This window comes from Zootoca vivipara, chromosome 1 (assembly GCF_965207765.1).
Source record: "Zootoca vivipara chromosome 1, rZooViv2.hap1.1, whole genome shotgun sequence".
NCBI lineage: Eukaryota > Metazoa > Chordata > Lepidosauria > Squamata > Lacertidae > Zootoca > Zootoca vivipara.
The window spans coordinates 120,168,542-120,192,692 of NC_142582.1; the positions used below are offsets into that span (position 1 = coordinate 120,168,542).

The following is a 24,151-nucleotide window of genomic DNA, read 5'->3' on the forward strand; positions in this document are numbered from 1 at the left end:
CCCCAGCATTCATTTTCACTCCCACCCCACCAGTTGACTACCTGCATGCATATGACGGAGTAGCTGCATATGGCACCATTTTGAGAATATGTGAATTCCTTTCTGCTGGCTGTCAGTTACAAAGCCAGACTTCCAAATGTTACTAAACCAGGTTAACAAGTTGTACGATTATGAAACAAATGAGGCTAATTGCTTTCACGTTGTTATGCTGCTAGGGCGCATCTTTTAATTGTTTCAGTTGGACCTTGGGGAAGGGAGAAGTCTACAGCAGAAATCATTTTGAGAGAGCTACTGAAATTGAATTGCTCAATAATTACTGAGGCCTTTTAAAATTGCGTCTGACAACATTTTTTGTCTCTGCAAAACCTTTCCCTACTCCTCCGATAGGAAAACACCTGCTAGGGAGGGAAATTTGAGACCAGTGTATATAAGCAAGGAGAACAGTAATCTTGTTCACATGCTTTAAACTTGTTTTTTCTGTCTCAGTGAACATGGGAAATCTTTCATACAAGGAGTGTGAAAGCATTTTGCAGCAATATTTTGGGCAGCAGACAAATAGTTGTACATATGACACTGCGCAATCACACTGCGCAATCACACGCAAAAACACAACCCTGTTGGCTTTCTACAGTTGTGAAGTTGGGATTTGCAAGATAAAGTGGGAAGGTTATCTGCCCTTGCCTACTGGCCCTATTGCTAAACCTGTGCAGGTGGCAGGTGCTTACCTTGCGTGTTTGCTTAACTGTTTACCTTAATGCTTTGTCACTGAGGCTGAGACTCTTGTCTGCTGGGATTCTGCTAATTCTTGTAGAACTGCCACCATCTCCCTCCTTCTGCCTACTTGTTTCTGTCTGCCATCTCCCTCCCTCCCTCCCCCTTCTCTTTTCTGCTACCTTCCTTTCAAACACCAGCCAGTGTTCCAACTGGCCAATCTGGAAGTGGAGGAATGCAGTAGTAGGTAGTGGCGGTGGCAGCTTACACCCTGTGAACTACTGAGTGCTGAGGAGTGGTGGCAAAGAGTTGTGAGCTTGGCACCAGTGGTACCAGGAAAGGAGAGGGAGGTGCAAACTCATTGTGTGGCGGTGGAGTGAGGGGCAGTCTTTTTGCAGTTGCAGGGAAGGGACCATTGGCACACAGTCCCAATATTACAACCAAACTATGGGTTGCTTGTAATCTGGCTGCAAAGGGCTTACATTGTCACTTATTTACTCTCCCCTTCCATCCTGCACTTCCTGGTTTCTGTCAACCACACTTTATCCTGACACCAGAATTGCTCAGACAGTGGTTACCACAAAGTTCTATCAAAAGCATACTATGAACCTTAATCTTCCCAATTCAGACATCATGTCAAGCTATTGTCATTGAAAATCAAGAAGCTTAGAAGAGAGTTGGCATTACCATGAGCTTGCTTTTCCCTCTTGTGTCCCCAATGGTGAAAACCTGTTTTCATTGGTGCCATGTTATTAAAACCAGAGTTGGTTAGAGCTCCTTAAAGAGAATGTGTGTGTTTCATACTCTGTGATCTTCTCAAGATGGCATACTGGGTTGGCTCGAGGTTTCTTGATCTTTAGATGTCTGTAACCATGCTGTGCTGTTGTTATCTCTGACAAGTTCCTGTTTGAAGCTCACTTGCTTAAGCTAATCCGCTTTACGTTTACAGTACAACTGTTCATTTTTCTTCCTTTCAGTGGACTGGTGTGTTTTTTTTCATGCCACCAAGCCGTACTTTTGCAAAGCATTCTGTGGTTCAACATAAATGCACTTGTTCTGACAACTTGCTGTTTTCTCTTCTCCTATTCAAAAGTTGTTCTTGTCTTCCTTCTTTGGCATAAGTTCATTCACATCTTAAGTACCCTGGAATAGAAACTGTGTTTCCCATACACAGCTTATTGCAGTCATGCAGCATAGAAGATCTATAAATCAGACCTGTTAACCAACCTATGCTTACATACTGTTTGTGTGTGAGGGAGCAGATGAGCAATGAATTTCACCACTTACTGGCTGCAAGGCAATTGTGTTGCTGGTACTAAATGTTTCATTATGGGGTGGGAAATTGAAACGTTTCATTATGGGGTGGGAGATGAACTTGTGATATTTAAGTTGAACTTCCTCCTCCTTCTAGTGTTCTATGAAAAATCATTCATTTTGGGAACTGTTGCTGTAAAAAATGACAGAGGGAAATCATGAATAAAATATTTATAATCTATAAAACAGTATTAACAACAAAGGAACACAAAAAGCTAAACACTATAATGTGTAAAAGGTAAAAGGTAAAGGACCCCTGGACGGTTAAGTCAAAGGCGACTATGAGGTTGCAGCGCTCATCTAGCTTTCAGGCCGAGGGAGCCGGAGTTTGTTCACAGACAGCTTTCCGGGTCATGTGGCCAGCATGACTAAACCGCTTCTGGCGCAACGGAACACTGTGACGGAAACCAGAGCGCACGGAAACGGCGTTTACCTTCCCGCCTGATCCTGATCCATTTATGAGCCTACTGTAGTGTTGACTAGTGTACCTTATACCTATTTTGACTTTGAACTCTGCTTCTGAAGCCTTTAAGTACACCAGAGAGATAAGGTTATGCAGGTGGGTTCTGGGGAAAAGGCCTCTTCAGAAGGTGTGCCCTGACCTGACTGTAGACTGCTCAACTCAGAGAGGCTCACCTGGTGTCTTCCTTGATGCTCTTCTTGCACTTAGCAAATACCTCTTTATTCCCACAGACCTTCTTTCTTTCTTTCTTTCTTTCTTTCTTTCTTTCTTTCTTTCTTTCTTTCTTTCTTTCTTTCTTTCTTTCTTCACTGTCAGATTATCAAATAACAGGGTGATGTACAATAAGAAGCACCATTAAAAACAATACAAATTGTTTAGTTTCTCACTGACATATAACTCTCTGATTTTAGACTCAATTTGTCTTTTCATTGCATTTAACGCTTTGTTTTCTGATAGTTTGCTTCCCTTGTGAACTTACTCAAGTGTGGAATAGAAATGCAGTCAATCAATTGCTAAAGTAGGTGGGATGTAAAGAGCTCTGTTCTGGGCTTCTGCACATACAGCCCCTTTGCTTTGCAAAAGACCACCTTGAAGCACTTATAGAAACAGTCTCTGGCGTACCAAAAGGAACATTAATTGAAAGTGGAGAACAGAAACTTTCTTGTGCATGCACCAGAGCACTTGAACAGTTGCTTAGAATTTTTTGTATCCTGTCCTATATGTTTTTTAAAAAATCTGACTCTGATTTACATAAGTTGTTGCCAATACCTGTTGCATGGTAGGCTTGCATAATTATTGCAACCAGTATATCTGATCTACCTTTACACAGACATAGCACTGGGACACAGCTGTCACCAACGTGGTGCCCACAGAGGCATATGCTTCTGTGCACAGGGTCTCCCCGCCCTCACTGAAATTAAACATGAAAAAAACATTCTGCTGTGTGCAATAGAATGGTTTGGGGTGTCCATAATAGTTTCCTTGGTTTGCAGTTGTGTCCATGACCCAAAAAGGTCAGGAGCCCTTATGGACAGGAAGGAGTTAACTTATTCCAAAAACTTCATCTTAACTCCAGTCTAGAATTCCACCTCGTGCTGCCTTAGAGTTAAAATACTTCTGCACCTCTTACGACCCTGACAATCAATTTACAATGCATGTATAAACCAGCTGGTTTTCATTTTTAGAATTTAAGGAGTGCTGTAAAATGGCATTTTATTCATAGCTTACTTGGAATAAAACATGTCCATTCCAAGGCAAAAGCAAATTAAGACTTCTATGCATTTCCTAACATTTCATAAAGCAGGTGTCTCTGGGATATTTTTTTTATTGCATGCTGCAATACTAAATTGAATAATTTTGTAATTCTCACCTGTTCTTACTAGGCAGTTTCCATATGATCAAAAACATCTCTACAATTTGACAAAAGTACAAAATCAGAATTTGACACAACCATTTAGGATAGAGAGAATGCACAGTGATTAACCACCACCACCACATTAGAACATCTCCATAGCAACCCAAGATAAAATTATGCAAACTGCATTTAGTTTGTTGATAACTTATTTACATCTAAGTGAAAGATGAACATCTACGATTTTGACTTCTGTTGTGTGCGTATTATAGGACTGTGAACAGTTTCTTTTACACTGAAATGCCAGTATCTGTAATGCATTCATTTTTCAACCAAGGTGCTAAGATCTTTGGGGTTTCAATATTACTGTTTGTATTGTGCTACTTGATGCTTATATATAGTACTTGATAATTGACAAGTTGGTGTGTTTGCACTTGAAAAAATCCTGTTGCTTAAGGGCCAAAGTAGACATTACATACAGATGTGAGTAACATCTCTGTAGCAACCTAAAAAATCAAATCAAAATTTTTGAGAGACGGTGAGTAATCTTTTCCCTAGTGGCTGTTTTTTATTATCCAAATATGCCACCCTCCAAACCCATTTCTCTCCCCCCCCCCCCCCGGAGACTTGCATTGGAAACTTACTGACTGTAGTATTACTCTGAATTGAGAAACAACTACTGAGGAGAGGGAAGTAGACACACCACCTGTTTCTCCTCCTGAAAATCCTGTCCTGAAGCTGCTGCTGATTGGCCAGCAGGGTAACCTTAAAGAAACCCATACATTTGGCCATAAAATGAAGCCAAATTGGAATAATTCTAATTCCAAAGAGGAAAAATAATATTGGACAGTTAGAGTGGCTAACCATTGAGTCTGACTTAATACTACATTACGGACTGGATTTAGTGGAAAACATTGCCCTAGTTTGCATGGAACACTAAACTCTGGATGGGATGAGTTTCCTCATAGGAACCTTCTTACATGCCGGCAGTGGGTGGGAATAGAGGCAGAAATGGGTGGGCGAGAGGCAAAACAGTCAGGGGAAGCAGCAGCTGTCATTCTTACCTTTGAATTACGGTCCACATTCCAGCCTTGCAAAAACCCAGAGGTTTTCCCACATGCAGATCTCTCTTTCCATCCAGGCAAGCAAAAGGGATGATCATATTTCAAAGAGTTATTCTGGGCAGACAAATGCACTTGAGGAAGTGAAACAGTGCCAGTGAGGTGAGCTTGTATTGAGGTGAGCTTGCATTAGACCCCTGGGCCTGAGGCTCCCCACCCCAGCACTAAACCATTGCTTAGTGTAGGGTTGGCTCATATCTTTTTCAGCCTAAGGGCCCTAGTGAAGGCTGCTCACTTATGGCATGGGCATGACAAACATGGATAGTTTGTGTCTGCATACACAACATTTTTCAACCCCACAATAGGCTAGGAGTGTGGGTTGAGATAAACACAGGGAAGGAAAATCAGGGTAGTCTTAGTGCCTTTTCTCCCTCTGGCACAGCACCTTTGTAAGGAAGTTTTCGTGCTCTTTCCTATTTCTCAGGTCTCCAAAACCACCTTCGAATGACAAGGCAAGGCTTTCCTACCCCTGATTTTGGTCGAAGGTTGGTAGGCCACAAAGGTGGTTCTGTGGATCAGAACCAGGCCAAGGTTTCGTGCTACATGAGGGAACAAACCCAAGTGAAGCATTGGGCTCCACTTCCTCCTTACCCATTTTACAAGGAGAGCTTTGCAAGGCCTCGTCCCCACTTTCCTCTAATCTCTGCTTGTTGCATATAAGCAAACTATTGCAGTTTATCACATATACTGGTTAGTTCAAAATAAACTAGCTTTAGATGGCGAGTTAAGGAGGTGGCTTGTTAAACTAAGGAGAACTTTCAGTAAGCTACAATTACTACAGTATTTCATACACAAGGATAAGCTAAGATGAGGGGAAAGTGAAAGAAAATGCTGGCAAATTCCTTCTCCTGGCTGTACAAGATAGGGGAACACATGAGCCTCTGAGGCTTTGTTTAGGCTTATTGCAGCTTGTGCACATACTAAAGAACGTTTTAGCATCACACACAAGCACATCCAGTGAGTTACTCTTTGGTTATGTCCTTTATAGGAAGCACCTACTGCTTTGAATGACCTAGAGAATGTCAGGTTTTTGTGCTGATTTGTCAAGTAAGTACAATCATAGGGTTAATCATCAGTGAGGAAAGAAATCTGCTGCAATACCTTTTTTGTTTAACAAAATGTTGCACCAAACCAAAGAATGGGAATCTTTATGCATTCATGTAGCACAATTGCATGGTGTGCAGTGCTGAATTGCCATCTGAAGAGCTTAGTCAAAAGATGGAAGTTGACACAATAGATAATAAACAGTGGTGGTATGTGTACTGAATGAATGCCTTTTGGATGATGCTAGCAATCTCCATCTCCACTTATCTGAAGTCATGCAGATCTTTGGCAACAAGTCTCAGTGGCTTGAAATTGTGTTTAAGGAGCATCAAAATTTTGATTCAATCTCTGCTTTAAACACATAAGGGTGCAGAAGAATATAAAGCAGGCAATAAGGGAGAAAATCCTTGTTTTGAGGGTGTCATCTGAGGCCTGAAAGAGGAATTGAATCAATGCTTTGTGAATGTGTATGGAGCCTAAAAATTGGCCCTGCCTAAAATGAGTAAATGGGGTATGCAGAGAGCAGGTTGGGCTAACCCTTGACAGATTCTGAATTGATGTGTCTAATGAATGTATTTGGACTTTTTTCTATCCACCACATAGCCTTTGTTGCATATAACCACAATTAATAGCCCTTTGTGCTGATGAAAAGTGGCATATAAATGCTGGTATGAATAAAATAAATACTCCCAGTATATCTTAATGATAGAACTTTGTGTTCTGTAAATATTGGCCATTTATTGTTCAAAATCACTCTGCATCATCAAGATATGCTGAGGCATTTTTGATAGGCCCCTTGGCAATTTTGCTTTGAGGTTGTGCAAAGATCTATCTTAACTTCCATGTTGTTAAATACCTATATGAAACTGCTGGGGAACATCATTTGGGAAACAATGTCACCAATATGCAGATGATTCCCAGCTGTCTCTCTGTTCCACCTGAAATCAGGTGATGCTGTGAAGATGCCAGGCCAGTGTCTGGTGACACTAATGAGCGGTATGCAGGCCAGTAAATTGAGCTGAGCCTTTGCCCATATAGTTCTCAACAGATAACAGTCAATTGCTTACAAGTCTATCCTGAGTCACAGTGTACTTTTAGAGCTCAGAGGTCAACAGTCAACATGATTTTTTCACTGCATCAGCTGCAGGAGAAATGCTGAGAGCAGACAAAGGCCTTTGATCTCTTCAGCTGAAAAGGACTCTTCACGCTGCTCAACAAGATAGGTGGCTCACCTAAGATTGTGTTCTTCCACGAGAACATGCACAGCACTGTCCAATATGGCGGCTCATCCCCCTGGGATGATGGTCAAAGAGTGTTCTAGCTGTACAGACCCAGGGCAATTAAAAAAACTGAAGGAGAGCAGGACTGCTGCGTTTGGGGCAGTAATTTACCATTAAAAACAACAACACCCCTCAGTTGGTTCCTCGAAAAGAAGCATAAATAAGGAGACTGACTTGCAGTGTGATTTTTCAAGGATTTGTGTTTGCTAAATTGTGTCAGTTATTAATATAAATATTGGCCTAATCATTTCGTAACTCTGACTGCTTCCCACCACAACATCTAAATGTTGCTTAATACATTGTCCCTCTGTTCATTTAAGAATGTGAAAGCAATTTTTACACCTTGGCTTAAGATAGTTTTTTCCCTCAGCTGGGTTGTTAGGCTTAGAGATTTGGGGGTACAGTGGTACCTCTGGTTAAGAACTTAATTCATTCCGGAGGTGCGTTCTTAACCTGAAACTGTTCTTAACCTGAAGCACCACTTTAGCTAATGGGGCCTCCTGCTGCCGCCGTGCCACCGGAGCACGATTTCTGATTTCTCATCCTGAAGGAAAGTTCTTAACCTGAGGTACTATTTCTGGGTTAGTGGAGTTTGTAACCTGAAGCCTTTGTAACCCGAGGTACCACTGTAATGATGTGGAAAGTTTTGTTGTTGTGTGGTCTTCTGAAGTTTTAGATAGTTACATTTGTCCCAAATAAAACTTACGTAACTGAATACAGTGGAACCTCGGTTTATGAACACCTCAGTTTACGAATTTTCTGTTTACGAACGCCGCAGACCCATCTGGAACGGATTAATCCACTTTCCATTACTTTCAATGGGAAAGTTCGCTTCAGTTTATGAACGCTTCAGTTTATGAACAGACTTCCGGAACCAATTGTTTTCATAAACCGAGGTACCACTGTATGGAAATCCACAGTTGATACCAATACTGACGGGTAATTTTGTGCTTACTTTGAGTGTCACAAAATGGAACAAACTGTCACTTCTACTGTAATAATACATAGTAAGCAGAGAATACTCAGTATAATGGAATGAAATGCAGTGGGTATCCATGAGTAGTAACTAGGGCTGCCATATTTCACAGATCCTGAATCCTTCACCTTTTGAAGCAGAATATAGTTGGTGATTCTCACAACTTTTTCAGCCTTCTCCAGCTGCTGGGAATTATAATCCAAAACACCTGGAGGATGCAAGGTGATAGAAGGCTGCTTTATGTCCATGTTAGGAAAAAATGGACTCCTTAACAGTAGCCTGACATGCAGATGCTAAATAGGTGAAACTTTTTCTTGTTACCTTATATATTTGTCGGGGAAAGCCTAATCTGAATTCTTGTGTGTCAGGTTGCTACAGGAACAGAAGCAGACCCAAGGGAAAAGGTGGCAGCCCAATGAGTACCTGAATTTAAGTCACCATGTATCTTTCACCTTGGTATAAAAGGTTTATCTGGGACTCTCAAAACAGTATTTTCGTTTGCTACACATTAGCATTGGCTACATCTTGCTCTGGTTTTGTTTTGGGTAGTGCATAGATGCATAGATTTCCAAATGGTCTACTTAAAGTTAGTTTTTAAACTCACTCTGGGTTTTAATCCTGCATTGTTGCCACAGTTGCTACAAACATCAGGCTTGTTCTATTGTAGAGCACACTAGAGTACCGTTATATTCATTGCTAATCTTATTTTCAATCTTTTTGCAGGCTGCTGACTTGAGTAAACCAATAGATAAAAGGATATACAAAGGAACACAACCAACGTGTCATGACTTCAATCATTTAACAGCCACGGCAGAAAGTGTTTCTCTACTAGTGGGCTTCTCTGCAGGCCAGGTGCAACTAATAGATCCTATTAAAAAAGAAACTAGCAAATTATTTAATGAGGAAGTAAGTGGATACCGTAATCTTGGTGCATGCCTATGTTTATTTTCTTTTATGAGCTCTCCATGTGCATGTTTGTTTTTCCATTTGAAAATAGTCACCTTGGAGGGATACTAGGGGAAGCCTTTGAAAGTGGGAAAGCACATTTATATCACATTCTGTGAGAGGGACTGTACTATGGAAGAGGTGGTGGTTTTTCTCACCCTCTCAATTTCTCACCATTTGCTTATTGTCAGAAGACTGGAGTACTGTATGGTATATAGCAGTGCACTTCGACTGTGGGCTGCGTTACATCTGTATCACCTCCTAATCCATGGGTGGCTAACCCTCAGGTTGAGGGGTTAATCCGACTCCCAAAGGCCCAACAATTTTGCCTGTGGCAGCAAAAAAAAATATAAAGTAGACACAGTGCTGAAATGGGTAGACTCTACCATTCTATGATTGCATGAACTGTTATATGGAATGCTCTAGACCAGGCATCCCCAAACTGCGGCCCTCCAGATGTTTTTGCCTAGAACTCCCATGATCCCTAGCTAACAGGGCCCAGTGGTCAGGGATGATGGCAATTGTAGTCCAAAACATCTGGAGGGTCAAAGTTTGGGGATGCCTGCTCTAGACCTATTTCAGTTAATATTAATGCTTAAAAGCTTGCATATTTGCAGAACATAAATTTAATAGTTCTTGGTTTACCTTCGAGCTTGGACAGCTGCATCCGAAGAGCTCCTTCAGGAGAGTTGCACTCAGTGGTTTCTTAGCTTGAACAGCTTACTGCTTTGCAGCTTTCCTCAATTTCAAGTATTTTACTGTGCAGTGAAACTGGAACACATACATACTAGCCTTTGCTAGTATGCCCAAGACAGTTTTGGGCAACTATACCAAAAGCAAGTTGAAGCACAGTTTTGGAACCATGAAACTTTTTGGGACCATGAAAGTGATTTTTTGATTGCTAAGTAACTATTCTAGAGGGGTGGGTAATTCATAATGTAAGTCAACTATGCCCAAACACCTCCCCTTGTTCTCCTTCTGCATACAAGGCAAGATAACAGAATCATAGAATTGTAGAGTTGGAAGGGACCACGAAGGTGGTCAAGAATGCTTTGATGGTGTTTCCTGCTTGGCAGGGGGTTGGACTGGATGGCCCTCGTGGTCTCTTCCAACTCTATGATTCTATGATTCTAAGGTCATCTTGGCCAACTCCCTACAACGCAGGAGTCTTTTGCCCAACATGGGGCTCGAACCCATGACCCTCAGAGTAAGAGTCTCGTGCTCTGACTTAGCTGTCCTAGATCATCAGCTCTCCAAAGATGGATCAGCACAGTTTGGACAAAATGTGCTTCAACTTGCTTTCGGTATAGTTTATCGTTCATTGCAGTGGTTTGTAAAGAAAATATAACACTGAGAGCAGCTGTAAGTCACAAACCTTGTTCCACAATTTTGTACTGGCTTTAATGCCTTGTTACTGATGATGATAGATGATAATAATAATAATAAATAAAAAATATCATGCAGCTTGAAAGAAGCATTTTTTTGTTTTAACTTGTTGAGGATTAGTATACCATAAGATGGTGCAATGTTTGGCTACCAGATTTTTAAAGTAGAGAGATCTGTAATTTAATTTGAATACAAATTCTACTTTAAAGTGAGTCCCTAAAATCTGATGCTTAAAGGTCTTCTATCCAGTCATAAATATGCTCAGCAGTTTGCTATAGCAACTCAGGTACGGTAGTTGCAAACACATTCAAAACACATTTGTGCATTTCTAGCACCTGTGTCAGTAAAATCGTTAACTGGAAGTCTAACATTGATTATGACTCAGTCGAATTATTCTAGAAGATGGATCTTTGAGTATCCCTGGATATAAACTGGGTTGGGTTTTTTTTTTGTTGGGTCCTGTTCTCATGAATGTCAGCCAGACCTATAAAACCTTCTTTTGTTTCATTGGCTGAAAATGTTTCACTTTTTGGGGGTCCAGGAGGCATATTCCTGAAAGTGGTCACCTTAGTACAGAATGTGGTGGACTTTGGGCTGGGCATGTTTTTTTCCCTTTGAAGTTTGCTGAGACAAGTAGTAAAGAACTCTGCATCTCACTATAAATTTGCTAGTTTGGATCCTATGATAAGTTGACTTAAGGATGCTTACAGAAGGAGAGTTTCTCATCTTCTCATGCTACCGCTCACGTGAGAAAAGACTCCCCAGAACAATGTGAGATGGGGAAATGTGTGTTGGGGGGGGGTAATTGCTGAAAATTGGGCTTGGATCCCAGTATAAGCTTTAATGTAAGGGATTTCACAAAAGGAAAGTTTCCTGTTCTCTTCTTTATTATTAATATTACCATCTCTCTCTCCCCCGCCCCCACACCGGGAAAATGCGAACCTTCTTTGCTTGTACTGACTCCAGATTATTAGGGATAAACCCAGAGGGAAAAATCAGCATTTGTCAGCCTCCTTCCATGGACTCTTCTCTGGACCATCCCAGCATTTTCTAGTGACAGCTGCTCATTTAACATATTGTGAATTGTACACAATTTGTCATGTTGATGTATATCCTTTATTGAACAAGACAGGGCAAGAACTCTAGGATGGGGTTTTCACATTTCATAATTTGATGATTTCCGCCCCTATAGTCTCCAGGGTGTATTGAAATTATAGTGTTTTCCCTCAGTGAGCAGCCTTTGCATCACTGTACTAGTGGCAAAGTCTTGTATCATAAATTTTGGTTAAATAAATAAAATAAGTTATATCCCAGTTGAAGACAGTATTCCAGAGAGGAAAGGATATTTAGTTTTATAGCTGGTTGCCAAAAAAACAACAACCCCTGGTATTACTGTTATTTGCTTCTTCCCTTTTTTGTTGTGATGCTTGAATGGCTTAGGTTGGCAGAATAATGATAAAATCCACAGAAGTGCCATTACTATCACTTAAAGATAATGAACCCACAGGCCAAATTGCATTGGTTGTTCACAGAAGCCCAGCACAGGTAATTGGAAGGTGGAATCTGCAACTGAAAATCTCTTCCATCTATTGTAACTAATTACCTTGAATGTCTAGACATCTTCTACACAAAAGCAATGGAGTATTTGTTAAGTGGCTCAAAGATTTTTAACTTGCCCATATACTAGATTTCTCTTCCCCATCCTAGGTCCAGACTGTCAAAGAATTTTTTTTAAGTTGAGCATACTTTGCAATTGCCATTATTTTTGTTGAAATAACTTCTGCTTCCTTCCTATTTTCACTTCAGTAAGGTAGAACTATAATACCTAAAGTGGTCCCATTATTCCACTAAATTGCTTCTTCTCTTCTGGATCCTTAAAACAAAGTTCCTTTTTCCAAGGACGAATTCAGTGGTTGTCTTTTCAGGGTCCCGTCCCCTCCCCCCAAAAAATCTATGTCAGATTCAGATTTGATGAGTAAGTTCTTCACAGATTGTACGCAGCCTGACTTTCTTTTTTCCATTGAACTGTGTTAAGGGAGGCTTGCCACAAATCATGCTGACCATTGCAATGTTACTCCAGATCTACATTGGGTAAGAAAAACACACAGTAGCTTATAACTGAAGTAGCCATAAGCTTGTTTTCTGCAAGTAGAATAACTCTGTGTATTAAATGCCAACTGGCAGAAAATTAATTACCTTATTAAATGAAAAATCAAAACTGAGATGACTCTGATGTGTACCTTCTTTCCTTTGTTTTCCAGAGACTAATAGACAAGTCCAGAGTAACTTGTGTAAAATGGGTTCCTGGTTCAGAAAGCCTCTTCCTAGTAGCTCATTCCAGTGGCAATATGTACTTGTATAACGTGGAACACAGTTGTGGTACCACAGCCCCACACTATCAGCTACTTAAACAAGGAGAAAGTTTTGCAGTCCATACATGCAAGAGCAAATCCACAAGAAACCCTTTGCTTAAATGGACAGTAGGTGAGGGGGCCCTGAACGAATTTGCTTTTTCCCCAGATGGGAAATTCTTGGCATGTGTAAGCCAGGATGGCTTTCTTCGTGTATTTAACTTTGATTCTGTGGAGTTGCACGGTACAATGAAAAGCTACTTTGGAGGGCTGCTGTGCGCATGTTGGAGTCCCGATGGCAAATACATCGTAACAGGCGGAGAAGATGACTTAGTGACTGTCTGGTCTTTTGTGGACTGCCGAGTGATAGCTAGAGGCCACGGACACAAATCCTGGGTCAGCGTCGTGGCCTTCGATCCATATACCACTAGCGTAGAAGAAAGCGATCCAATGGAATTTAGCGGCAGCGACGAGGACTTCCAAGACCTTCTTCATTTCGGAAGGGATCGGGCAAACAGCACGCAGTCTAGGCTATCTAAAAGGAACTCTACGGAAAGTCGTCCAGTGAGTGTAACATATAGGTTTGGTTCAGTGGGCCAGGACACGCAGCTCTGCTTGTGGGACCTAACAGAAGATATCCTCTTCCCACACCAACCCCTCTCGAGAGCAAGGACACACACAAATGTCATGAATGCAACCAGCCCACCTGCAGGAAGCGGTGGAGCTAATCCAGGCAGTAACGGAAACAGCATCACAACACCTGGGAACTCTGTGCCCCCTCCTCTTCCACGGTCCAATAGCCTTCCACATTCTGCCGTCTCCAATTCTGGCAGTAAAAGCAGTGTCATGGACGGCGCCATTGCCTCTGGCGTTAGCAAGTTTGCAACCTTATCACTACATGATCGGAAGGAGAGGCACCATGAAAAAGACCACAAGCGGAACCATAGTATGGGACATATATCTAGTAAGAGTAGTGACAAACTGAACCTCGTTACTAAAACCAAAACAGACCCAGCAAAAACTTTGGGAACGCCCCTGTGTCCCAGAATGGAGGAGGTTCCTTTGTTAGAGCCTCTTATCTGTAAAAAGATAGCACACGAAAGACTGACTGTGTTAATTTTTCTTGAAGACTGTATAGTCACTGCTTGTCAGGAGGGATTTATTTGCACATGGGCAAGGCCTGGTAAAGTGGTAAGTTTTAACCCTTAATGCTGCGTCAAAGAAGTAGAACTTGAATAGGTAGTTTTTTCTCAAAACATAACTGAATGTTGAATATAAAAAAAATTTCTTTATGCTTAATGTAAAAAGAAAAGAAAAGATTATTTCCTCAGAGCCATACTTTTGGATACTGCATGCCATATTTCTGAACGATTTGAAGTGTCTGGCCCAGGTAAAGTTCTTTTGAAATACAGTTGCCTTCCAGCTGGAGAAGTGTTGTGTATCCAAAGTGTCCGTGATAGTTTTCCTATATTTTCAAAAGCTATTTTTGTATAACATGATTCAGACAAATCTAAAAAAAAAATCAACTAGTGAGGGTAGAATTGTAAGGGCATTCAGGATATCTGATTGGTTGCAGCTTGGGTAAGCTGTAGCTTTGCATAAGACGCATTCTGGGTAAATTGAAGTTGAAACACTTATTCTGAAAGGAATCCATAAAACAGGGTCTGTTCTCACTTTTTTTTTTTCCTTTCCAAAAGTTAGTCTCCTTCTCCTTCGGTGATCATCTCAAGAGCAGTTTTTAGTGTCGCCATTTAAAATTTGAATAAACTTGGTATTAAATATACATTGTAATATTCTGATCTTTAATATCAATCTTCTCCAAATATGTAAGGTCACTTTTTTTAAAAAAAAAAGCTTCCTAGTGAATTGTATCCCTTACTCATTTCTACCCCCTAATCACTTTACAGAACGTTTGTGTTAAAAGTATTTTTAATTCATGCATTTTTCATTAAATCCACAGGCTTAAAATGCGGCACTAGTGATGTCTTCTTTCATGTTAAGAAACTGAAATTATTTATTCAATATTTAGTACTTTCTACTGATAAAAATTATTTTGCCTTGAAATACTCATGGGCAATTTGCAGGCTATGGCCAAGCTCCAAGACTTTTGAGGTGGCTTTTGGGCATGCAATTTGGTTGATTTTGGCTTGCTCTTCTCAGAGGGGGCTCCCCCAAAAGCAACCAATAAGGGGGGGGTCCTGTAATTCAGAACCCAACACTGTGTGAGGGGTTAGAGCTGCAAGCAAAGACTTGGGAAGTCCAATGTGTGCATTAGAATGCTTTAAGTGCACACATGGGTTCTCTTGATCTCTGCCAATGATGGATAAACCAGCAAAAGACCCTAAATGGCAGCTGGTTATCTTTCTGGAGATCTTCCTGAAGGTTCCTAAACTTGGTTCCTAAATCTTCCAAAACTTGGAAAGTGTTGTTGAGAGTTTCTGAAGTGCATCTGTTTTACAAAATTAACACAGAAGCTCTTCTAGTAGACATTAATGCCCATTTTGACTGTAAGGATTCACAGCTCTAAAATATGTAATAATTGGATATTTTAAGTGAAATCTTATCAAACATGTTCTGGTATGTAATGTCACCTGTATGCCTTATCTTGGATAGACAATCTGGAAAAAATGTGGCATTGCTTTTTGTGTGTGGGGGGAAAGCAAATGGTAAGGATAAAGGACAAAACTCTCTATGTTCCCAAGTGCTAAAATCATGGAAATGTGTGTATTTCTGTGCCAGGGGTCAAACAGTTTTGAAGGTAATTTTGCAGATGTGCATTGCTGAGCTATCGTTGGTAGCTATCCAAGCCCCTCTGCTTAGTATATGCTAAAGTAACTTAACATTCACCCTTTGGCTACTTGCATTTCTATTAAGTAAAAATTCTGCAAAGAAGTTGTGTTTAACCAGTACAGGTTGTAACTTGCACGCAAATGACAATTTGATTTGGAGCACATTTCAAATATTTCAGAGATAAGTATGCAGTACCAAAAGCTAGGATTTCTATATTTGGCCAATGCGGAAATCTTTAATTAAAGGTAAGTTTCATGCTGATGTTGTTCACTAGGTCTTTGAAAACTAATATCACACACTGATGTAAATGCCATATGTTTAGGATGTGTTTATTTAGAATGGGTTTCAAATTATTATTATGCTTTATTTTTGCAGTCGGTGAGCTCACTCAGCTGGCCTAAATTAGCAAGTTAGGTGATCTGTTTACATGGCTCTGGCCAAGAAAGTCTTTGTTCCAGAAAGGTGTTAATAAGCACCATTTTCGTTCTATAGGAGAGCACTTATTAAACTTTATACTTATTTAATGAGTCTTCAAAAACACTCATGGTAACATATTTCTTTCCCTTGGGTTATACACTGCATATGTTAGTCTTGCCTATAGTTTAGTTTCGTAGCTTTTAAAGAGTTTAAAGCTGCTACTCCTCAAAAACTACTTCCATTGCCCTTTACCTCTGCTGAATTTGTTTTCCACCCACCCTTTGGCAGAGGATCTCAGTTGGAAAGAAGGGTCACAAACTTCCAGTTTGAGGAGCAAATGGGCCAGAAGACTCAACCAGTTGTGCAGTCTGAAACCTCACTGCTACTGAGCCAACCCTATCTTTTTCCTTCCTCACCTGTCTGTCTGCCAGGCTGATGCAGTCGGGAAAGCAAATGTTATTTTATTGAGAAGAACAGGGTTTGAATAGGCAGGAGTGGGCAACCTGCGGTATTCGTATTGGGCTACCTTCATCCTCAGCCATCATGGCAGAGGGTGATGGGAGTTGTAGTCTGACCACACCTGGAAGGCCGCAGGGTAACCCATCCCTGGTACGGACAGTCCATCCTTAGAACAAGCAGCTTTTGTCTGGCTGATACTTGGGCTAGACTGGAGTCTCCAGAGACCCATAGGGGAGAAAGGAAGCCCTGCCGATGTCACTGGACAATATCTCCCCTCACCCCCCACCCCCGCCATAGCGCACAGACAGACTCACTGCCGGGTTCGAGCAAGAAGAGCTATGCTATAAGCATTATGACCTCCGTGTAGCATTTCCACCATGTCTTGAGCTTCCTTAACTCCTTTCTCTTTTGAAACGCTACTTAAACACAAGTTCAGGTCTAAAGTACCATGTTCAGCAGAAAACGTGGGACAAGCCCATGTTGCCTACCGCAGCAACAATTTTAAAACTGTAGTAATTTGTGGGAGAAACTACTTTACAGGAAACAAAACTCCTCAGTAATGGCTTTGTAATATATATAAATATATATATATATATATATATATATATATATATATATATATATATATATGCTGCACTACTGGGAAAGACAAAACTGCTTATCTATCTCTCGGCCATTTCCTTCCTGATTACATACTATGGCAGAGATGGCAGGAAAGCTTTTGCATTTCTTTTGCAGTGCTACTGTCACACATTGAGGTGTTGCTTTCAGTAGCAGGCTAATCTGCAGCCCTCCAGGTGTTACTGGACTGCAGCTCCCATCAGCCCCTATGCAGCAGAGCCAATGGCTGGGGATGATGGGAGCTGCAGTCTAGCAAAACCTGTAGGGCCACGGCATCTTTATCCCTGATCTACAACCCCTTGTGATTTCAGGGGAACCTGCCACTACTTAACCGGAAAACTCATGGTAAGAAAGAGCGGACAACTGCAAATGAGTACAGTAGTTGAGTGAAATGGCAGCATATACCGTACCCTGGCTGAGAAAATGTGTTACCACTTTGTACAACAAAATGCACATGAAATTTAGAATATTTATTTGAACTATATTGTACAGGGGAAAAAATCTAGATTTAAATTATAGAACGTCCTTTAGTTTTCCAATAAACAGGAACTATATAGTACAGCATCATGTTTAAACAAGTTCTATCATTGCTGTTTTAACAGACATTTTGTGTTGCTATTTGGGCATGGGAAGACGTCACGTTTACTACTAAATCTTCATTGGCAAAGGGCATTTCATTTTGTTTGAACTGAAGTATAAAGTGCTGTTGGGCAGTACTATCTTATTTCGTTTGACTTAATTTTAAATTCAGGGATGGTTAGGAATTGCTAAATCAGTTCTTGATTTTGAGGTTGCCATGATATAAAATGAAATATATTGAACCATAAACACTGCAAACAGGAGATGGGATTCCTTGAAATATTGCCATGCAAAGTTCTCGGGATTGGTGTTGGCTTAGTACACCACATTAAGAAGCTGCCCAGTTGAGAGTGGGCCAGTTACTTCTGTGAAGCCAGGAAAGAGTAATTGCCTTATTATGTGGGTGTCCAGATTAGGAGGGAAAGATTCTTACTAAAGACTTTTCAGAAATGCTTGATCTTTTGGAACTCAGTTATGTACTTGAAAAGACCGTATATGTCTCCTACCACGTTAAAGCTACTAAATTTGCATTTAGAATAACTGCTGGCCTGCTTGTGTTCTTAAAGAAAGAAAACCAGCTAATTTACTGTCACATAACTTGTGTAAAGTTTAAAAGCGAGACTTTTTCCTGCATTTATGAAATCTGTATACATGAATTTGTTAAGATCGACACGTTAGGTGATCCTGTACAAAATTGTAATGATATAGTGGAAAAAAATCAACAGTAAAATTCATATGTATTTTCTTTATAAACGTCCATCTAATTTCTTGACAACTTGAATAAATTTCATAAGAGCCTTTCTAACATAACAAATTGTTAAAACTAAATTGACTGTTGCAATAATAATGAAGCTTTAATAAGTATTGTTATATTTATAATTTTAAAAAATCATGTTTGTTTCATACTGCTTATTTTTTAGCGTTTTATGTCACTGTTTCAGCTGAAGAACCCTACTAAATACTTGACATTACAGAATAATTTACTGGGGTTGTCCTCTGTATACTGACATTAAATAAAAAGTGTGACTGAACTGTAAAATGTAGATAACTGTCAATAGTGCTTCTCATGCCTGAAGTTCTAATATTGATCTGCCACAGTTAAGACTTCTCCTATGCAGGAAGAAGCATATTCCTGAACAAAAAATGGCCACCATGAAACTGCTGCCTCTATAACTGCCATTCTTATAAATGACCAATGTACAACCTCTTTATTTTGTACAGTTTCCAGATGTTAGCTTTGACTTACTTATATCGATCTGTCAAAATCCATGTCCATTTGAACTGTCATAGATACCATACTGGATTATTATATTACTTAAATGAGAAAATATGCAGTGGGCGTGGTTAAAATGGGTGTTTCTAGTTTAAATAACGGAATTGTGGGAGGAGGTAAGATGATGATGTAAATCCATTAAACAACCAATGGAATGGAGAATTGATGCCTTTTGGATTCTACAGGAGCTCTTTTGTTTATCAAGCGCTTTAGGTGCTGCTCACCAGAATGAAGTGCATAAAAGGACAACCCAAGGCTACCTTTAAACACAGATTCATGCAACTCTCAAGTGTTTGTGTATCCATTTGGGCCATGTAGGCTGCTGATATTGCAGGATGTTGCTGGCAAACTTAAATTCAAATTTCGTTAGACCACTTGGTTCTGTGCTCTCTCCAAAAGCAAGTATTCTTAATTGTTTCTGAATCAGGCAAGGTAGTGTCGCTAGAAGATATCTTCCCCAGACTGGCCCTTTGGATATGGACTTAAAAATCCATCTCCCAACTTGGTTTCCAAAGCCATACTTCCTGCTACAGTTCGGTTACTTTACTTTCTAGTTACCCAATTCCTTTGATTCCTGCCCATTTGCCTCTGTGCACCAAAGTGGCTTTAAATCTAGCAGTGATCCCCCTCCCCGAGCTTTATGAAAACACAGAATGAAAAGGGGGAGGGGGTGGAGCTGTCCTTGCTGAAGTGTTATATGACCACTGACTTCGGGTACAGAGTCTGTGTCACAGCAAGATCATATTCATTCGAAGCCCGGCGTCTAATCTGACTTTCAGCATATAGCTTTCCCCAGGAACAGCATTTGAAGATTCTCTGCACTGGCTCTGGTTTAGTTTTTAAACGGATCATCCCTAATTTTGGCCATCGGGCAACTTGGCTTCCAAACATGACGAGAGAGACCAGCTCCTCAGTGGGTATGGCAGTTTCTGCTAAATTAGCAACCGTAACCGCATCTTGGTGTGAGGTCCTACTTGCAGAGAGTATATACTGTACCTTGAACATATGAAGGGTATTGCTCCTTGAAGTTTGCTATATTCAGGGTACCAGTATAGAGCCCCCCAGATGTCATTTGGCTCCTACTTCCATCAGCCCAAGCCAGCCTGGCTGGTTGGTGATGATGGGAGAAGTAACACAGCAACATCTGGAGGCACCATGTGAGGTACCCCTGGCATAGACCTTGTAGAAGTGACATGGCTTACCCACAAAACTAGAGCACAGTGCCCCAACTACTGCCAAATGCTTTTTAGTGTCTCATTGATAGAAGCAGAGTCTGTTGCAAAAGGGAAAGTGGATATATTTTAGAAGAAGAATGGAAGAAGAACTTTTATTTAAATCAATTAAGATTATGCAGTCTTAATTTCTGTAAAGAGTTTGGGTGTTGTCCAGTGAAGTCTTCTGACAGAAGTGATACATCAGATGAATGGGAGGCAGGCAAATTTTGGCGATTCTGCCTCCCCCTGCACCCCCTAAGTGCGTTTCATAGTGCTCACCATTGTTAACCAGTCTTGAATGGAATAGCTTATTTTTTATTGCGCCTAAAGAAAGCAGCCTTTTTTGTTTGTCGGGTAGCTTTGGCTCTCACTGTCTCAATATTTGTTGCAGTGTGTTATGCAAGGTACTGGTTTCCTCCCTGAGTATTTGCATAGAAGCAATGTTGTTTCAACTTAGTCTGCTTGCCCAAGAAAAATACTTGAATCATTCTGAAGAACACTTTCCTGTCTTGATGTGCCAAGCTTTCGAAAAGAAATATTTTATATTGATCATAGTTGGCTTTCTTTTTGATAGTTTCCTTGTACAACCTTTCTGAAACAGTCAGTTTTCTTTAAAAGCAAACCAGGGAATGATCCTGTCCCCCATTTGCGGATGGTAGATGAACCCTTTCAAACACCCTAATGTATGTGCAAACAAAAAGGAAAAAAATAGAGCAGCTGGATTCCCTCCTTAGACTTAAGGATGGTACCTTAAGAGAATCAAATTGTATTATGCCCTACTTGTTATATTTGGTAGAGAAACGGCTACCTTTTCATTCTATCGGGTAAATGATTACTTTAAAGGAATGCTTATGTAATAACCATGGAAAGTTGGGCCAGTGAAATTTCATTGATTTGCATATAGTATGTGTGAGACCTACAGAAAACCTGCCTTCAGTTATTCTACAATTTCTCTGCTAAGCTTCCTTTCTTTCCTACGTGTGACTGAGATACACATGTAATAGATTTTGTTGAAGCTGGTCGAGGTCATTTTATAAGAAGACCATCTATTATATAGTGTTGATGGTTTTTGTTTCCTAAGTCCCCGAAAGCCAAGATATATTTGATCCCTGATATATCTGTATACTTGGGGCATACCAACTAAGATTTCGGCTTTACCCCAAGGCACTATACAGTATTTTGATTCTTTACTGGTTGGGAAATTTAGGGGAGAAATACATATTAAATAGGAATGATCTACACTACAAATGAAAAGTCTGTTCCTGTTTGGGTTTAAATCAAACTCTTCTCCAGAGTCCTGCACTATCCAGAAACAGATGAAACAATACCAAAAAATACCCACAAGGGAATAATAGAACACACAGGCTTCAAGTAGTGATCTTTTTCAAACTCTTTACTACTACAGAGCTGAAATGTCCTACTTCTAGCTTTAACAGAATTAGATAATTGGGGGGTCTTACAGCTATTGCTGGGATCCAGCATCTTTCAGCCCCAGCCAGCATGGTCAGGAATGTGGGAGTTGTAACCCATAACGTTTGTTGTTGTTGTTGTTGTTATTATTATTATTGGAAGCAAAATGGAGCTACAATAAGATTTTAACACCCTAGGGTTCCACAGCTTAAACTGCTGTACTTGGGGGCGGGGAGTGAATGGAGGCCGCACACAGTATTTGAGCTAGTTGGCTAAGCGGCTTGAAAAGTATCGAGTATGAGAAGTTCTTTATACTTAAATGCTCCTTGAACAGGCCTGTGGTGGTGGGGGGGCTGACTGATCAATACAAAAGTCCTCTGGGTGTCAAATTAGTCACGTAGTTCTCTGGACCCAGGCCCAAGTGTTTTAGATAATTTTGAAGGACATTTTTATATTATTAAACAGCTTTGTGCTGACGGGAGTCGCCATTTGTTTGCTTGAACAGCTTAGAACTCAGAAAGAGTAATAGAAGACAATTAGAATATCATTAAAATTTGCCAACTCTTGCTGAACTAACACTGCCCAAGGACTGCCCAATTTGCCTTTGAACATAGATGTTTCATTCTTAGTTACTTATGGCTACCGGTAATGGATCTATTACTGGCAACTGGTTGTAGGAGAAAAAGTGAATCATTAAAGTTGGGCTTAGCAATGGCTGTTATCTAGTCTGCCTGTGTGTGCTCCGCAAGCAAAAGTCCATAGCTCAGTTGCAAACTGGGGCTCCTCTAGATATGTTGTTGCCCGATGGAGCATCAAATACCCCCTTTCAAGGTACATAGTACCCAAGGCCAATTTATTTTGGCAGCTGAGGAAGAAAATCCTTCAAGCACTTCTTCCTGGCAGTAAAAAGAATAAGCCGCAATTTCCTGCTCTTTAATGATACTCAAAATCAGGTACTTGAGGTGGATGCTTCACTTCCTCTAATGATCGGGCCAGCCCTGGAGAGAGTCCATGGTGTTTGTATACAGAAGATTCTAGATTCACTGGCAAGCACCTGCAGTTAAAGAATTTAAACTGGATTTTAACAAGTAGAACCGGGAAAGAGCTGCTGTTAATCAGAATACTTGGACCAATGGACAACTGTCATATTTTGAATCCTCCCCCCCCCATACTTAACCCATCTTATGCAAAGTTTAGAATATGATGTTCTCTGTTTTCATTGCTTTATTTGAAAAGGACACACTTCCGGCATTTAAAGTTCCATAGATAGTTTTGAATGGGTACATGCCATAGAAGTTCTAAGAAGCCAGAATGCTTCTATTGAGGAGTCATGTTTCAGTGCCCTGAAACCCCTTGCTGTTTTCCATGCCTGGCAGAAGCAGAACATATTATGCAAATCCAGCAAATAGATGTAATTGCTTCATAATCATACAGGTCACAGAAATCAGCTGCTCTTAGTCCAGAGCTCTGAGTCCGCTTAGCTGCTCACAGCCAACCAATTAGAACTTGCTCATTCAGAGGCTGTATACTAGTGCTAAAAGAAATTGTTTTGAAAGTTACACACCTCTAGACAATTTTTCAAGACTATTTCCCCATCCAAACACACTTTTGCATTAGGGATATATGTTTGAGTACACTTCCATATCCAAATATAAATGTATTTGCTCTGCACTACATTTTTTCAATGGGATCGTGTGCAATCACACCATAGGAGATCATGGGTCCAGCTGCCTTGGAAATGGGGACATGTTCCCACTTCTCTCGTCCCCTGCCCCCAGCAGTGACAGATGAGAAGAAACGGTGGCTTTGAAGAGCTATGAAAATGTGCAGAAATGAAAACAAGGCATGAACCATGGGGACTTTGGTAGTGAAAAGTAATCCCCACCAATTCAGCTGAGAGCCCACTACCTACATCTGTTGACCAAGTCAAATTTTGTTGTCAAACTCTAATATGAACACCTGGGTTAACAGTAAATCATTGATGTTGGATGATACTGATAATTTGGACCTGTGGCGTAACCAAGTAAAGCAATTTGTTTACTGTATTAATATTGACATGTTTGAGAAACGTAAAGAATATAGTGACCATACAGATATCAGCCACAGAACAGCCCATGTTTTTTAACTACGTTGGTTAAGGGTTGTCCATTAGGATTTATTTTTCCTATTGAATCCGACTTTGGGGCCGTCACTCCTATGACATGGCAAGTTTGTGCAGATGGTTTAGATCTGACTTCACATTTGTTTGCTACTTTCTCCTGTCTCTTGTTTCTAGCTAATGCTACACTCTTTATTCTGTGGTGTTTTCTTAAAGACTCCTTTCCCATTTTGAACTCAGCAGTTTTACACATTTCTCTGTGGGACATAAGTTTGGTGTGGAGTATGCCAGACTATGTTGTGCATAACACTATATTATGAAAAGCGCGTGCCTACCGAAACAGTGGTT

At 40.5% G+C, this 24,151-nt stretch overlaps 1 protein-coding gene and 1 long non-coding RNA gene across 4 annotated transcripts in view; one reads left to right on the plus strand and one right to left on the minus strand.

Annotated features, from left to right (window-relative positions):
• WDR20 (WD repeat domain 20) overlaps window positions 1-24,151 on the plus strand; it is a 48,899-nt gene that overhangs the window by 21,522 nt on the left and 3,226 nt on the right. The window contains exons 2-3 of one of the 3 annotated variants that reach the window (XM_035105763.3): window positions 8,984-9,166; window positions 12,853-14,133. In XM_035105763.3, coding sequence (XP_034961654.1) covers window positions 8,984-9,166; window positions 12,853-14,133 — 1,464 coding nt within the window. Of the gene's footprint in view, window positions 1-8,983; window positions 9,167-12,852; window positions 14,915-24,151 lie in introns of those variants that run through there. The other 2 variants (XM_088673373.1, XM_088673384.1) reach the window with 2 other exon arrangements.
• Window positions 1,718-2,796, minus strand: LOC148687735 (uncharacterized). Its single transcript, XR_015950860.1, has 2 exons — window positions 2,662-2,796; window positions 1,718-2,158 (listed from the first exon to the last, which is right to left on the minus strand). It is a non-coding gene; the product is annotated as an uncharacterized LOC148687735 (long non-coding RNA).